Source organism: Candoia aspera, chromosome 4, assembly GCF_035149785.1.
Source record: "Candoia aspera isolate rCanAsp1 chromosome 4, rCanAsp1.hap2, whole genome shotgun sequence".
NCBI lineage: Eukaryota > Metazoa > Chordata > Lepidosauria > Squamata > Boidae > Candoia > Candoia aspera.
In genome coordinates, this window is record NC_086156.1 from 26,848,290 (window position 1) to 26,864,119 (window position 15,830).

Sequence of the window (15,830 nt, forward strand, 5' to 3'; positions counted from 1 at the left end):
TAAGCAGTTTTTTATATGTATTTATAATATTGCTCTAATTCTTGTTACTGAAATATCTTTGGAGGTACTGGCCAGAGTATTGGCATGAAGCAGTATACAAACTTTTGTAATAATAAAATAAATGCAGCTAGAATAATTATTTGCTGAACAATATGACCCCCACCCATGCTTTAAAGACAAAAATAGAGTGGGTGTTTAGCTGAGTGTTCGTTGCATTTTCTAAATGTTTATTTAGTGCCCAAACATTTGAGAAATGTTTCACCCACCCACCCCCTTCAGGTATCCAGATGTCTGATCAGTTTTGGTTTTAGAAATCAGACACTGAAAAAAAGATGGAAAGTAAATGGCTAGGTAGCAAAAGGAATCTGCATCTATGCATATCTTGTCTGGATCTACACGTAGCAGAATGAAGTGGGAAATAGCCTTACAGACAAGATGGGACTTTAGCCGGACAGATATTAACATTATCTAGCACTTCCCCCCTTTAATTTTCATGTTTTGTGTGATATTGGTAACTTTATTTGCTGTGCTGTTCCTATTAGCAGTAAGTAGAAACAGATTACTACAATGTCTTTTAATAAATGGAGGGGACTTGCTAAGAAAGTTTTACCACCATTTTTCTCTGCTAAGGCAACAGCTGTCCAGAGTCCTAAATTTGACAAACAAACAGCTTCAGCAACTACTGAAAGGGATGTGATGGCTATTCTTAAGATAAGAAAGGGAATGAAAACTATTAACAATACCGTTAATATTATAAATTCCAAGTTGGATGTGGATGATAATTGTCACAGTTGGAAGACTGGGAGTTAGATTTATTGCTTTATTAAAAACCTAAGATTCTTCAGGACAGAATGTTGTGCCCGAAATCTCATTCTCACTGGGCCAAGTTACATGTTGCTGTAGTTCTTAAATAAGTCAAGGAAGGCCAGCTGGTTTGTTTTATAGAAGTTCTGGGAATTATCGAGAGGGCTCATCCCATTCCAGCTTCTCCTTTTCTACAGCCGAAGCAGCAGCCCTGGTCATCCATTCTGAAGTTCCTTAGATTTGCTATGAGGAATGAAATTCTACAGAAAGACTGATCCACATATGTAACTGAATGAGGATATAGAAAGTCTTACAATGTGTTTTCATTTCAGTAAAGTACACTACATGAAAAAAGTTTAGCAATGCAAGAAGTGTAAAGGTAAAGGTTTCCCTTGACGTAAAGTCCAGTCGTGTCCGACTCTAGGGGGCGGTGCTCATCTCCGTTTCTAAGCCTTGGAGCCGGCATTGTCCGTAAGGACCTGTCCGTGGTCATGTGGCCAGCATGACGACACGGAACGCCGTTACCTTCCTGCCGAAGCAGTACCTATTGATCTACTCACATTTACATGTTTTCGAACTGCTAGGTGAGCAGGAGCTGGGACTAGCAACGGGAGCTCACCCCGCCGCGCGGTTTCAAACCGCCGACCTTCCGATCGGCAGCTCAGCGGTTTAACCCGCAGCGCCACTGCGTCCCTCATGCAAGAAGTATAGCTCAAGGAATAATGTTCAACACCACATCATGTTTTTGGACATGTTTTGAAATTACCAGATAGTACTTAAAAATAATGTAACAATTATCTACAAGCTAAAAATATGTCATTTCTTATGCTCCTATTGAGGAAGGTACTAAACTTATTCTATTACACTTAATTTCTCTTTTCTTTTTCTTTAAACTAACATTTGTTAGAGAGGATTCCATTCATTAAACATTTTCCCCTCTTCCCTCCCCATCTATTGCATAATATTTGACTACTGTAGATTTATGGATTCTATATTTAATTTCATCACTGCATTACCATGGGAGAGGCTTGGTCTTTGATTTGGCCAAGATATAGAATGGATGGGTATGGCATGTGACTTTTTTCTTGTTACTGTTTCTTAATATTAACAGAATTTAATGGCAGCTAAAGGGTTGGATTTCCAGCTAAGGATAGAGAGAAGTTAGTTAACTTAAAATGTCATGTTCACTGTTTCAATGTGCACTGTACATCGTAACGTTTCACATGCCATGGTGCTGATGCGCATTTGTTGGGAGGGAGCTGCTGTGAAACCTTGTGCCAAGCTCTGTATCTATGTTCATTTCAATGGAATGTGTTTGGGTTATGTGCTCTGCTCAAGGACTTTTCCCACGGACCAGCAGAGGCCGTTAGGAGCACCTGGGATTGTGAGCCTGGGAAGATTCTACGGGGGGAGGGATCTCGTTTGTACCGAGGGTTTTTTAGTTTGCATTTGGCGCGCTTTTTCCATTCTCACCTTTCTTTGTGAACCTGTATACTATTCTTTAATAAATCAGATACCTTTGTGATCCTGCTTATGAGTCTGATGGTGTTTAGAATAGGCAATCATTACAATGTTGGGAACTGACACTTTTTTTTTTGCAGGACACTCATTTTCTTCTGAAAGACAAACAGATTTTACACAAAGCTTGCATGGGGGAGGTTCCTATAAGTAGGAACTCAAAATGTGCAAGAGATGTCAAGATATTAATTAGTAGTTTTTCTGGGAGGATCGCTGAAGAAGAAATAGCAGACAGAGAAGATTGCTTTTTAGACTGGGTTTAGCACTCATGAATCTATGTAGTCCAACTGCAATTTTCCAGAACAAATGCATAATTGTTTTCAACAACTGTAGTCCTTTGATCCCCTTCCCTAAATCAGTGAAAACAGTAGTATATGCCAAAAGTGTATATTCCCAGCAGGGTCACCTGTGGCATGAAGGTCATCCCAGAGAAAGCACACAAGCACCTATAGTAGGCAGCAACAATATAGGAAGATGCTGGAGGCTGAAGAGCAATTTGGTACCAAGGCACCATTTCATATTGCAAAGTCCCTCTTTTGGGGGAGATGGGCGGTAATTAAATTTGAATAATAAATAAAAATAAATATTGTATGCAAGAAGGCAATGGTAAACAACTATATATTTACCAAGAAAACCACAAGGACAGAAAACATAAAACGACTGATGATATAGAGCCAGATGGCTTTTAACATGCTACTGAGGAAGAGCTGAGGGTTTTTCAGAGTACCTATGATGTTCATGAAGTGGCTAGATAAAATCTTCAGGACGTCTAGTTGCTGATGTTGCCATGCAGAAAAAGACATTCCAAGGTTGCAAAGACAGAATTACAGTGGGAACATGGAATGTAAGATTCATGAACATGGGACAGCTCAACACAGTGGAAGATGAAATGAATCAACAGCACACTGACTTCTTAGGGATCAGCAAATTGAGATGGACTGGAGTTGGACACTTTCAATGAGAAGATCACACTGTTTACTACTCAGGACATAAAAAAGTAGGAATAGAATTGATTTCATAGTTAGGAAGGGTACAGCAGGAACAGTACTTGGCTACAATGGACTCAGTGACTGAATCAGACTTCGTGAACAACCCTTTAATAAGATGATTATCCAAGTTTATGCGCCAACACTAATGTTGAAGGAAGAGGAAGTTGCCACATTTTATGATCAATTTAAAATCAACAGAACATGCAACCAAGATGTGCTGCTTGTGGTTGAAGACCAGAATGCCAAAGCTGAAATAACGAGGAGGAAATGCAGTTGGACTGCAAGTCCTAAGAAACTGAAATGAAGCAGGAGAATGACAATTTCTGCCAATCCAATGATTCTTCATTGCTAATTCTTCAAACAACCAAAACAATACCTGTATATATGCACATCACCTGATGGAGTACACAGAATCAAATTGACTATATTATTGGTAGAAGGAGATGGCAGAGCTCAGTTGCAATAGTAAAGACATGGCCAGGGGCTGACTGTGGAACACATTCCAAATTGCTCATGTGCAAGTTCTAAGTGAAGCTAAAGTGGAAGAAGAAAGTCAACCAGGTTCCATGATATTATCTTTGAACTTAAAGAATTTGTTAAGGAAGAATATGAAAAGAGACTGCCAAAGATGGAGAAACAGAAGAATGCAAACTGGACGTTAGAACAAACTGGAAATTGCCAAGAAGAGAAGAAAAACCAAAGCCAAGGAGGACAAAGATCTCAGGCGTGAACTTAACAAAGAATTTCAGAGAGCTGTTAGAAGAGGTAAGATTACTGTAATTATAATATTACAGTATCTGTAGATATTGAAGGTGGAAGCAGACAGGGAAAAACAAGGGAAGTCTTCCAAAATATCTCTGGACACAAAAGGAAGTTCCAGCCTTGAATTAGTATGCTAAAGGATCCCAATGGATAGAGAGTAACTGGTTCAAAAAGATCAAACAAAAAGTGTATAGTAAAATGTTGTACAGTAGAGATGTCAACATCTTTGGAAGATACTAATTTACAAGAACTTCTAGTATTAGAAGTTAGATCACTCTGGACATTACCAAGTCAGAAGGCTAAAGGAATTTATGGAATATCTACAGAAATATGGTAAGTAGCAGGAGAAGAATTGGTAAAGGTCCTAAAAAGGCTATGCCAGCAAATATGCAGAATGACACAGTGGCCAACAGGTTGGAAGAGATCAATCTACATACTAATGCCAAAGAAAGACTTAAGGGAATGTGCCAACTATTGCACAATATCCTTAATTTCACATGCTAGCAAAATAATGCTTAGGATCATCCAACACAAACTAGAGCCCTATATGCAAATGGAGATGTCAGAATCATGCATGCAATGGCTATCACTGTGATACCCTATGGAAGTGAAAGTTGGACTTTGAAGAAGCAGGGTAGCACAAGTATTGACACTTTCGAACTGTGATATTGGAGAATACTCCTAAGAATATCGTGGATAGTGAAGAAAACAAATGGATCATCAAACAAATCAAGCCACAGTTCTCAATTGCAGTACAAATGACCAGACTAACATACTTTTTACACATTATGCAAAGATCTAGTTCTCTGGAGAAATGTATAATACTGGGAAAGGTGGAAGGAAAGACAAGAAATACGAGCAGCAATGCGGATGGACTCAATTACAGCAACAATGGGTATACTATTGGAAAAACCTGAAGCAGCAGATCCTTCTGGAGAGAATCTATATGGTTGCTAAAAGTCGACACTAACTTGATAGCACATAACCAATCAATCGCCACGGATTGAATAATATTGGAGGCAATTTAGACCATAATTTTGGATAAGGCAACAATACTGGAAAAAGATAAAGATGTTTTGTCACTTATTGGTCTTCAGACTTAAATAATAAATTAATGTAATATTGTAGCCTCTATTTGGGAAGAAGGCAAGTAAATATACAGATTCCAGATTCATTAATTTAAAAGAATTATTAAAAATTCTTAAATCAACAGAACTCTTTTCTTCTTACAAAATGTGAATTTACCACACTTATCACAGTGCCAGGTTACTAATTTTACTCTTCTTTTCTTTGCCTTTTAGTTTAATCAGGCAAAAATCACAGGGCAAAGGTTCTACTATATATTCCAATTGTAGACTTACTTCCTGAGAAAAGTGGATCTTAATATTTTTTACAACTCTGGCTCATAGATGGCACTAGACAACCCATGATCTGTTGGGTCATCGTTTCAGAGATAATTCCTTACTAGAGTCCTCAATGCCTTCAACAATGGCAGAGCTTCTAATGTACTGCCTTCACTGGAAAAGTTCTTAAAAATTCAGGGAGACATTCAGAGATGTACCTGCCTTGAAAATAGCCCATGTCATTCATATTGAACTGTATAGCACAATCAAACATCAGGAGTTGACCACAGGAATTGTAGTTTTTATGTCATAAAATGTTTTATAAAATTTGCCAAATTTCTATTCCAGTCATGGGTCCCAGTTTTTAGATGCATTCTGTAAGTTAGCCCATCTGAGGCCTTGGTTCAAAAATTGTTGACCTATGATGCACCATTCCGCCCAGTTCAAGGTTACAACTATCAAACAGACACCAGAGTTTTAATTGTATATGGATGGTATTCTTCCAACTATTTATATCCAGTTCAGGCACAGTACCACCAAGCGTATGACAATATCAGATTTTAATTGGTGTTCTTGTTTTAACTAATAACAACATTCAGCACATATAATTTATTTGGACACTGAAAGTTTTGATATAGGTTATTGGAAATTTTTGAGGTGGGTTTTATCTTACTTTAGGTTTCCTGAAAGTTTATATTTTAGAATAATGTGAGTCAGACTTGGTATCTTTGGGCCATAGTAATTGTGATACAATGGAGCATGTAAATATTGCCTGCCATCCTGTCCTGATTTTCCAGTATACTTAAGAGGCTGATAAACACATTTGGGATATTTTGAGCTGGAGCAGGTAAGGGTTTTTCATAAGCACAGAGCCCTTGTGGCAGATGTGGGGAGATGGGGGGAGAAAGTACAAAAATGCACTGGCAGGAAAGGAGTGGAGTGGAAAGGAATTGGAGAAAAGATTATTGTGGTTGATAAACCAAATTGGATTTAGGTGGTTTGGCTGCTAAGATCTGCAGGTTCTAGGGTGGACGGAAGATCACCAAACAGTTCAGTGAAGGAAAGACCATTGAAGATGGGAAAAGACTGGACTCTTGACTACCCCTTGTAAGGCTGATTGGGACTCTTCTAACACAATATCCTGAAATCTTATTGTTTTACATCTCTTGTCCTGCAAACAGCCTTGACTTGCACAGTTGCTGCTGTACAAAACTGGATCCAGAAACCCAAATATGAGTGTCACCTTTTGTATGAACATGCTACGGTGTCTTAAAGGCTAGTCTATGGTATGTGTTTTGAGGAATAAAATATATCCAACTACAGAAGGAGAAGATCCAAAGAAGACCTGAAAGGTCTATGACCTTTACTATGACATTGACATAGTAGCAGAAGCATTACTTTTGTAGGCAGGGAGATAGCAAAGCTTGAAATAGTAGAGCAATAAAGCTATGCATCAAGTTACTGCCTTCCAACCTCTCTTCAGGCAGGCAAAGGAGGAAGGGGATCTATTTGAATATCTGCTTAAAGTACATGTTTTACTTAATTAGCTCTGCAAAACTGAAAAAGAAGCGAACACTTCCAGTCTTTGAGTTACGTTACGAATAAACAAACATTCAATTCTCATGAAAGTCTTTGCATGATGAGAGTTTATCTGGTTGGATCCTAAGAATACTCAAATAGCATAAAATTGGGGGTTCAGATAATCTTTTGGCTTTTTTATCTGGTGCAAAAATTTCCAGGAAACTTTCTAAACTTGATTTTGACTCTAAAAACAGTCTGGGCAGCTTATGATTTTTAAAAGAATACATAATTTTAAAAAAGGAATATGACCAGCCAGACAAAACCACATGAATAACACCCTCCAAAACTGCCAGGGGCTCCTTTGTACCCTAAACCTAGGCCTGGGAAGAGAGCCGGGTCTTAAACCAGGTCTTAAGGACCTAGAACATTTGAAGGGTAGGAGCTGTATGTATCAGTGGGGAGATGCTGTTTCAGAAAGCAGGTGTTGTGGCAGAGAAGGCATGCTTCCTTGGTCCCATAAGATGACATTCTAACTGTAGGGACCTAAAGCGCACTGACTGCCCAGCTGTAATGAATGGGCAGAAACAACTATGGAAGATGGATTAGAAAGAACCTCTTCCACAGGGGTTAGTTTGCTTGCTTCCTGTCCATGGCAGATGGACACCATAATTAAATAAATGCCTGAGATTATTCATGTTGATAATAGTCATCTCTTACCAGCTGATTGTATATGATCTTTCCCACAATAAAATTAATTATAAATTTCTGACAATAATTGATAATATTTCTATCATTTCAGTCTTTCCAGCTGATAAAAGGTCATTTACACATACTTCTTTTTGTCAAAACCATCTTTATTAAAGAAGAGTGTCACAACAGGCTTAAGAACATGGATGTATGAAACCAGCTATGATGAAAAGAGCCTTGTATAGAAACGGAGATTATTGTAAATGCACATGATGGCAAAGGCAATACAACCTAGTCTCTTTAGTAGCAGAAACTGCTGGCACAAAAGAACACGCTAAAAGTATTTAGTCTTGGCAGTGGATTTGGACTTATGCCATGCTGTTTGCTTAATATTTAAAGTTAGAGAATGAGCAGAGTAGATTCATAGATAGTCAACTATAATTTTCTAATGATTAGCCCCAAAGTATAGATTGATACTATACTTCGATTAGCCCCAAAGTATAGATTGACACTATTGATACTAAGAATAGAAATTTAGTTTATATTCTTATGCTGCAGTAGTTTATTACATATTACTCTTTCAGATTCATTTCATGCAACTTCCAATAACATGATTTCCTTTCCTGATTTATGCAAAGAAAAAATATATAAAAATAGGTTTTTCTTTTATATTTTACCCTTCTATTAACCATGAGACTGCTCTATCAAGAGCCAAGTTACAACAGGTACACTAATCTAGTCAGCAACTCCCTTTAAACCAAAACTTCATTCAGTACATCAACTTACAAAAATGGGTGTAAACTTTTTATATAAACAAGAGCTAATAACTGTTACCTATAGAAAGGGGAAGGTCAATCCTGTGATTTTATTAGAATGGCACAGAAGTGAGAAGTTATACAACAACGCACTGACTCAGTTTTAAAATTCCTTAAACCCCAAAGACAGTGCTAATGATTGGTGAAAGGAGGTTTACCATAGGACAACTCATGCATTGAGCAATTCATGTTCTTTATCTGTTTTCCCAACAGCATCTGGGTTGGACAAGGGATCCAGATCAGCAAAGAGGCTAAACCAAGCTGTTAGATCTTTAGAAGAACTTGCAGCTTCTGCAAAAAAGAAAGCATAATCAATTTTGACCAAGTCAGTATTTGGGTTTGACTGCAGTTCATTCAGTGGGTATTTCCATGGGAAAAATGGATTTAGGACTCAAGAAAGGATTTTAGATACATCTAAGAAAACCCTTTGTCACGTATTCTTACTGTCAGAAAAGCATTCTGCAGGTATGTTCTCTCTAGATACAATATATACAGTGCGTATGGAAATTTTAAGCCTAGCTTTCATGAGGCTACTCTCAAAAGTAATTTACTACACAGTCAATATAACTGCAAATACAACATTACAATGGGCAGGTGAAATTCAAGATATGTACACATACATATTGACAGCAGGGAGAAGACAATTAACACAACAAAATGCTCCAATAAACCCCAATTCTCTGTTTGCTTTTGACTAACAGGGTGGAAGTGCAGGGAGTGAAAGTGAAAGGCCACTGCCTTTTCTAGTCAGTTGCAGCCCTTCTTACCTGCTGCTTGCTTCCCCCTGTTTGCCCATGCTATTACTCTGATCCTCCCCATTTTTCCTCTTCTGATAATGGGACTCCAACATCTTGGAAGAAACGCTTGGGAAAGAAAATTTGATGTTGGATTTTCCTTTCTGAAGTCAAAGTTCTGTCTTGACTCTTGGAGAGAAAAATCCAATATGTCCTATGGTTTCTAGGATATTGTAGCAAGGGCTATAAAATGGAAGCTTCACAACCATTAAAAGCTATTAGATATACAAGAGAACAGATTTCAGCAGTATTTTACATGCCAAGAAAAAGCAAGCATAAGTATTCCAGAGATGATTAATGCTTTAGTCAGAGTGCAGTAAAAATAAAGTATAGCCTCAAAGGAAACTGTTCTTTGTAAATAGATCTGAGAGTATGCAAGACATTGGAGAAGTCTAAACTCAAAGAGTAACAGATTTATCACCTTTCATAGGTGTCTTGTTGAAATTCAAGTTCAAGCTGTTGGATTTCTGTCCTGTCTGCATTGCAGGTGAAGGGCTAATGCTGCTGGCTGCCCAACCTAAGATTCAACAGAAGGATTGCATTTCTATGAATCAATAGCAATTACTTAATGAGTTTAAATCACGCAAGACAATGCCCAAACCATTTTCTGGAAACCAGACTCCTTGACATGTCCTGATCTGCTGCTTTCGTTTTGTTTTGTCATGTAAATGGCTAGGGGGCTAAGGTTACATTAACCCAGTATATTTTTCTTTGTATTATATTGATTTAACTTTTCATAAGTACCCTCTGTGTAACATCTTAACCTTGTTTGAAATACGGGATGGTCCTAAACCTAAGCCTAAGAAACAGATCCAACAACAGACTGCAACCCTTCTGGGATAAGCTGTTATTAGCAAATTAGAATTTAACTTAATGAGAGTTAGGAAAGCAACGGCTTTTCTGTTAAGGTAACAGTACAATTAGAAAATTACATTGGTGTATTATCAGTGGCATATTTGGAGCAGATAAAACCTAAACCATCCTCATCAATAACTTAACAAGTCATTTTAAACAAGCAAATTGACTTTTAAGAGTATTTATTTTAGATATACAGAAATGTGATACAATTACTTTTTTTTTTAATAAAATTTTTATTAAGTTTCAAGACAAGGATAAAAGCTATGAAAAAACAAAAAACCACAAAAAGGAAAAAGGAACTAAAAAGTTGTGAAAACACAAGAGAAGTTTTTTCAAAATTACAAAAAGATACAGCTTCTAAGTTTTAACAGCAAGGATATACAAAAATTTCCATAATCAATCTCTTACTCTATATTAAACCAAAACCACATTATTTCTATAAATCATTCCACTTTAGCAATAATAAAAATCACTAAGTACAGTTACTCCTCCCATTTATATTAAAATAAAACGAATTCATATAAACCTCATAAACAAATTTTCCCCCGAAAAGATAACACATTTAATTATTTCCTTCCTACTACTATTCTATACATTTCTGTCTACTATAATAAAAATCAAATTAAAAAGCACATAAATTGTCTGCCAATAGTTAACATCAGTCAAACCCTTAAAGCAAACCAGATAAACATTCTTCAGCCTTTATCCCACTTCAAAATAAACGAGAACATTTACATATCCCCACAATGTGCACAGAGCTTTTCTCTTGAAAAAATCAAACAGCCCAACTACCCCCCTCAAAAATTCCAGCTTCTTCTCAAAAAACCTCACATACATAGTGACCCCCTTCTTTTTCAAGGCATTCCACCAGAAAGTCCATTTCACTTATTGCTTGCAGATCTCTCTCTTCCTTAAATTTCTCCAACTCCACTATCCAATCTTCATCCAACATCTCAATAGAAATCCCAATCTCACTGTTAGAAGAAACATTTCTATCACTGTTGAATTCCTCTATTTCATCCACCACATTCCCAATCTGATGGCACATTTTAGATCTCATATTTTCCACGATGTCGTGAATATCTTGCATAAAAGCTTGGTAGAAGTCAGAAGAAATTTGTTTAAAATCTTGGTGAAAGCCAGAAAAAATGTTTAAAATCTTCCATGTCTCACACAGTAGATTATGGCACCCCCTATGAGCTTAACCAGTAAAAGTCGAAGATGTGGAAAAGTTCTGAAATGTATTTACACAAGCGAAAGTGAGATAAGCAGACAGTTCCCAAGGGAAAGTAGAAACAGAAAGCTGAAGGTTCAAATCAGCTGATTCAACATGTAGGAAAATGATAATATCTTCAAATGTAATACAAAAATAGTAACAGGAAGACAGTTGTTTACTCTCAATCCTCCTTTATATTTGAAAGGAAAACAAAGTCCAAAACTTAAAAAAGAATTTTTAAAAAGTAATCCCCAAAATAACGATAAGCACCAAAACAGCCAGCTTCTCCTTGCTGTAGAAAGCCTCTCTTAGGGTATGGATGCATACATACATACATACAGTACATACATAGTGATTTAGAAGTGGGGTGGCTGGTCTTAGTGTCCCTTGAAGGCTACAGTGCAGCTTGGAAAATGATGATGGCCCCGCCTCCCAGCTAGCTCTTACCAGTCGAACGTGAAACACTGTTTGCAATCTTCTGGCTACAAGCAGCCATCTGGAGGACAGATGGGATGATTCCAGGTGTTCTCCTTTATCCAGAGAATGTTTCTGGGCTTCAGGAAAACCTGCCTGAGTCCGAAAAAAGTTGCCATGTTGCCAGCTCCACCCGCTTAGCCTGTGGGCACAGCTGCTCAGTCCACCATTCCCCACTGGAAGCCCGATACGATTACTCTCAACTTCATGCATGAAATGAAATAAATAGCCACCTAAACTCAAGTCTCCTAGGTTCCTAGTCTAATGTTTAATAGAGTGGGTTAAAGTAGGATGCTTTATTAGCTTTATAGATGAATTCTACAATTATCAAGGGTTTATTATTGTTCTCTGCCAATGACATATTAGAAGGAACAGTAACTCAGAAAAACAGTTGCCACAGTGGGCATTTCAGTCATGCATTTGCACTACTTCCTCAATTATTTAAGGGGGCTTGGGATCACCCATGATACTGTGACACAGGTTCCCCCCACCTATGGTTACTAAGTAATACTGATATAAAACAAGCTGAGATAACATGTTCTATCTGAGAGGAAGGATGCTACTTACTCTTTCACTGGTATTTTTTTTAGTCTATTTATCTTGAATGATGGGATATTAACTGTTTTTCCCCCACAAAATAATTGTATTCTGTATAAGAAAGTACACTCCAAAAGACAAAAACATAATTCACACTTGCAGTTTCTTTTAGTGACCAGCAATGACTGTATTTTAAAAGACAAATAGCATATCCAAATACAAAAGGACTAAGGGATAGGAACCAACCCATAATTCTACCAAAGTGTTCAGGGGTTACAGAGGATTGTAAAATACGAATATATGTCACAATGTAATGCCACTCCATACAAAAAGAGACTACTGTCACTTTTGATGAGCAGATACACTACATAAAGAAATAAACAACTACTTTTGCTACTACACACTAGATTGACCTCACTGAAACTGGTTTAATACATTCAATTTTAAGGAAAGTTGACAAAGTTTATTGACAACTTGGAATATATGGCAGTTTAGCAACTCGTAAAGAAAAATACTGGAGTGATGGAAAAGATTTTAGAATCAAAGCACTACTCCCTAGTAACGTTACAGCAAATTTGGTATTTCTGGAGTAGGGCAGGTGTTAAGAAACACTATGGAATTTCTATTGTGGATACTTTGATTTACTATCTTTATTGTAATGATATTTAACTGCTTGTGCTTTGTTTAAATAACATTCCAGGTACAATTTTTGGTGTAACAAAGCAACAAAAATGATTTTTGAAGAATTGTTTTGCCTATAATACAACTGAGCAATTTTCAGTCCTGCTGTCTCCACCCTGCCACCCCTATTTTCTTAGTTCACTAATCACCCAAGAGCAAGTCATACATTTTCAAAAAATCCAAACCCCTAAAATAGAAAAAAGGGGGGAAAATGCAGCTCTTCTTTCTTTAATGATGTCAAAATGTCACAGACACACCTACCCTTAATTGCTGGGGGAGAGAGAAAGCATAATCCAGCTGCTAAAAAGGTCACCTGCCTCTGTTCTATAACAGAATTGAATTGTTTACATGCAAGCTGCTGAAGTAGAGCAATCATAAGAATGTGTTTAACTGGATTATGGATTGACTGATCTAATAATTTTACATTTATTCCTATTTAAGAATATTTGCTGCTAAAATTGCAATTTCCATTAACTATGCAATATGCCTTTGGTTGAGTATAAGAATTGGTAAGCTCCATTTTCCCACTGAATAATGTTGGGATTCTCACTATACTATCCTTGTTGATTTTAGCTCTCTAAAGTTCTAAAGAGAGACTATTTTTGTACTGAGAGTAGATTGGACAGGTCCTTGATCTGCATCAGTAAAAAGTCCAAACACTGTGTTACATATAACTCCAAACAGTTCCCCAATGTTTTGTTTCTCTCTCTCTCTCTCTCTCTTCCTTCCTTCCCTTTCCCTTCTTTCCAGAACCAGCTGCTGAAAGCTAAGCTCAGGAAAATGAGCGTTAAGGAAATGTATGCTACTCTTTCCCTACTTTTCCAATTTTTTTCAAATTGGGGGAGACTCACCCAGCTGCCTCTTTACCCCAGAGAAAAGACAAAGAAAAAAAGAAAAAGAAAAAGAGCTGTTAGATAGGGACAATTCCAAGATTGTTTCCAACTTCAGTATATGTTTTCTGGGAAAGTAAAACGATGAGGGAAAAATTCCCCATTATTCTTGGGTTAACATGCAGCATGACTCCAAAACAACTTTTAATGGGATAAACAGTTATTCTACAACAGAATGGAAGCTTTGCATGTCAAAATTAACCTGATATGCATCCATCTCCAGAGGAAGTGGAGCTTGTAAATATCTGACATTTGGACAATTGTTGACACAGTGTTGTATTGAGAGTTTACGCTTGCACATATGCGCACACGCACAGCTGCATATTCTCAGTGATCTTTACAGCAACCATGTAAATTTTTTCGTTATTGCTTCCATCACTGCAGCCAAGTATATGGACTTCAACTCCCAGAATTTTCAGCATTGATCATGCTGCCTGAAGAATAATAGGATTTGAAACTGCTCTCCTTCCAAAATGGGTCTCTTGAACAGGGGATGTGGGGGGGACATACGTGTCTCCACCCACCAGCTTTTAACTTTAATCCTTACTTTCTGTCACTTAACTGCGGTTTAATGGAAAGCAATCACCACTGTGGGAAATGCTACGTACATTTTTTGCTATCTCTGATTGCTTTTAGTCCCTTTACCATATTTATTCTGTACTGAGGTAAATCACACCAACTAAAACATCTTAGTATTTAAGCATTTACCCAGGACTGAGAAAGCAGCTATTTTTCTATTCACAGATTTATTAAGCCAAAGAACTTGGATTAAAGCCACTGAAGTTGTACTGATGACACATTCTTATCTTAGACTTGCCAGTCTTGACAGTGTCCCTTTAAAAACAGTCTTTTTATTGCTACTCCAAACGGTACTATTTCCTCTACCTGAGCAATGTCAGAGGAATAATTTTCCCATCAACAAATGACAACCAGCCCAACCCACATTAACACCCTGGAGGAATTAAATACCCTTCACACATGTCATCCCTTCACTCTAAAAATAATGAGACAATTTTTCCTTTCACCCTTTACACCTCCCTCCCACAGCCACCATCTGCCCAAGAAACAGCAGAGAAATTAACATAAACTATTGGCAGCAAGGAGGTTGGCCCACTGTACAGGGAGAACTGAAGCAGCTCGAGTTGTGATTTAGTTAAAACATGTTTTCTTAAAATCTTGTCCTGCAGATACATATCTTTTACAGTGTGAGAGCAACTAATCAATATTCGATTAGAGCAAAAACAGGAAGGATTTTAACAAAGTTAAAAATCTATAAATAAATGTAGAGTAATTTAAGGAATGGAATCACTACTCCTAGAAGTTATATTTGCAGACTTCCCAGGGTATGTATGCATATAATCAGATTCAGATGAAATGCAAGATTATAGTTTAACCTTTTATAAGCAAACCTAATTCCCTTAATCTCTCTCCCCTTGGCATTTATTTATTTATTAAACAAACTTATCTAGCCACCCATCTACCAGAAGGACCTCTGGGTTGCAAACAAAATAAAAACACAATACAATAAAAAGACCATTTAAAACAATAAACAACATTGAGGCCATGATAAAACTCATATTTATCCACCAACTGCCCCATCAACAATGCCTAGGGGAAAAGCCAAGTCTTCACCAGTCGGGAAATAACCCACTACTATTTTTGACCATCTGCAATTTCCTATTCCTACTGTCTGAACTGTAGTATCAATTGCAGATTGCCAAAGCCAGAATTAAAGTATATTCCTTGATAAACCATAGTTTAAAGTACATTTGTTCAAATTCACGTTTGAGATGGCAAACTTGACTAGTTTAAAGTGGAAGTGGATATTGAAGAATTGTTTCCTTACGATCGCCTCAGTGGAAGAACTTACTGTTATATACTACACTAGGATTCAGTACTAAACACCTATATCCATAGTCCACTGTCAAGGTGCTCTGTGCT

At 37.3% G+C, this 15,830-nt stretch overlaps 1 protein-coding gene across 7 annotated transcripts in view; it reads right to left on the reverse strand.

The window, feature by feature from the left end:
• Window positions 1-7,770: 7,770 nt before the first annotated feature.
• The window catches only part of ICA1 (islet cell autoantigen 1), a 66,261-nt gene continuing 58,201 nt past the window's right edge, over window positions 7,771-15,830 (reverse strand). For all 7 annotated transcript variants that reach the window (XM_063303686.1, XM_063303684.1, XM_063303688.1 and 4 more), the window contains exons 14-16: window positions 9,655-9,750; window positions 8,135-8,730; window positions 7,771-8,100 (exon numbers count right to left, since the gene is read on the reverse strand). In XM_063303686.1, coding sequence (XP_063159756.1) covers window positions 8,609-8,730; window positions 9,655-9,750 — 218 coding nt within the window. In that variant the 3' untranslated portion in view covers window positions 7,771-8,100; window positions 8,135-8,608. The remainder of the gene's footprint in view (window positions 8,101-8,134; window positions 8,731-9,654; window positions 9,751-15,830) is intronic.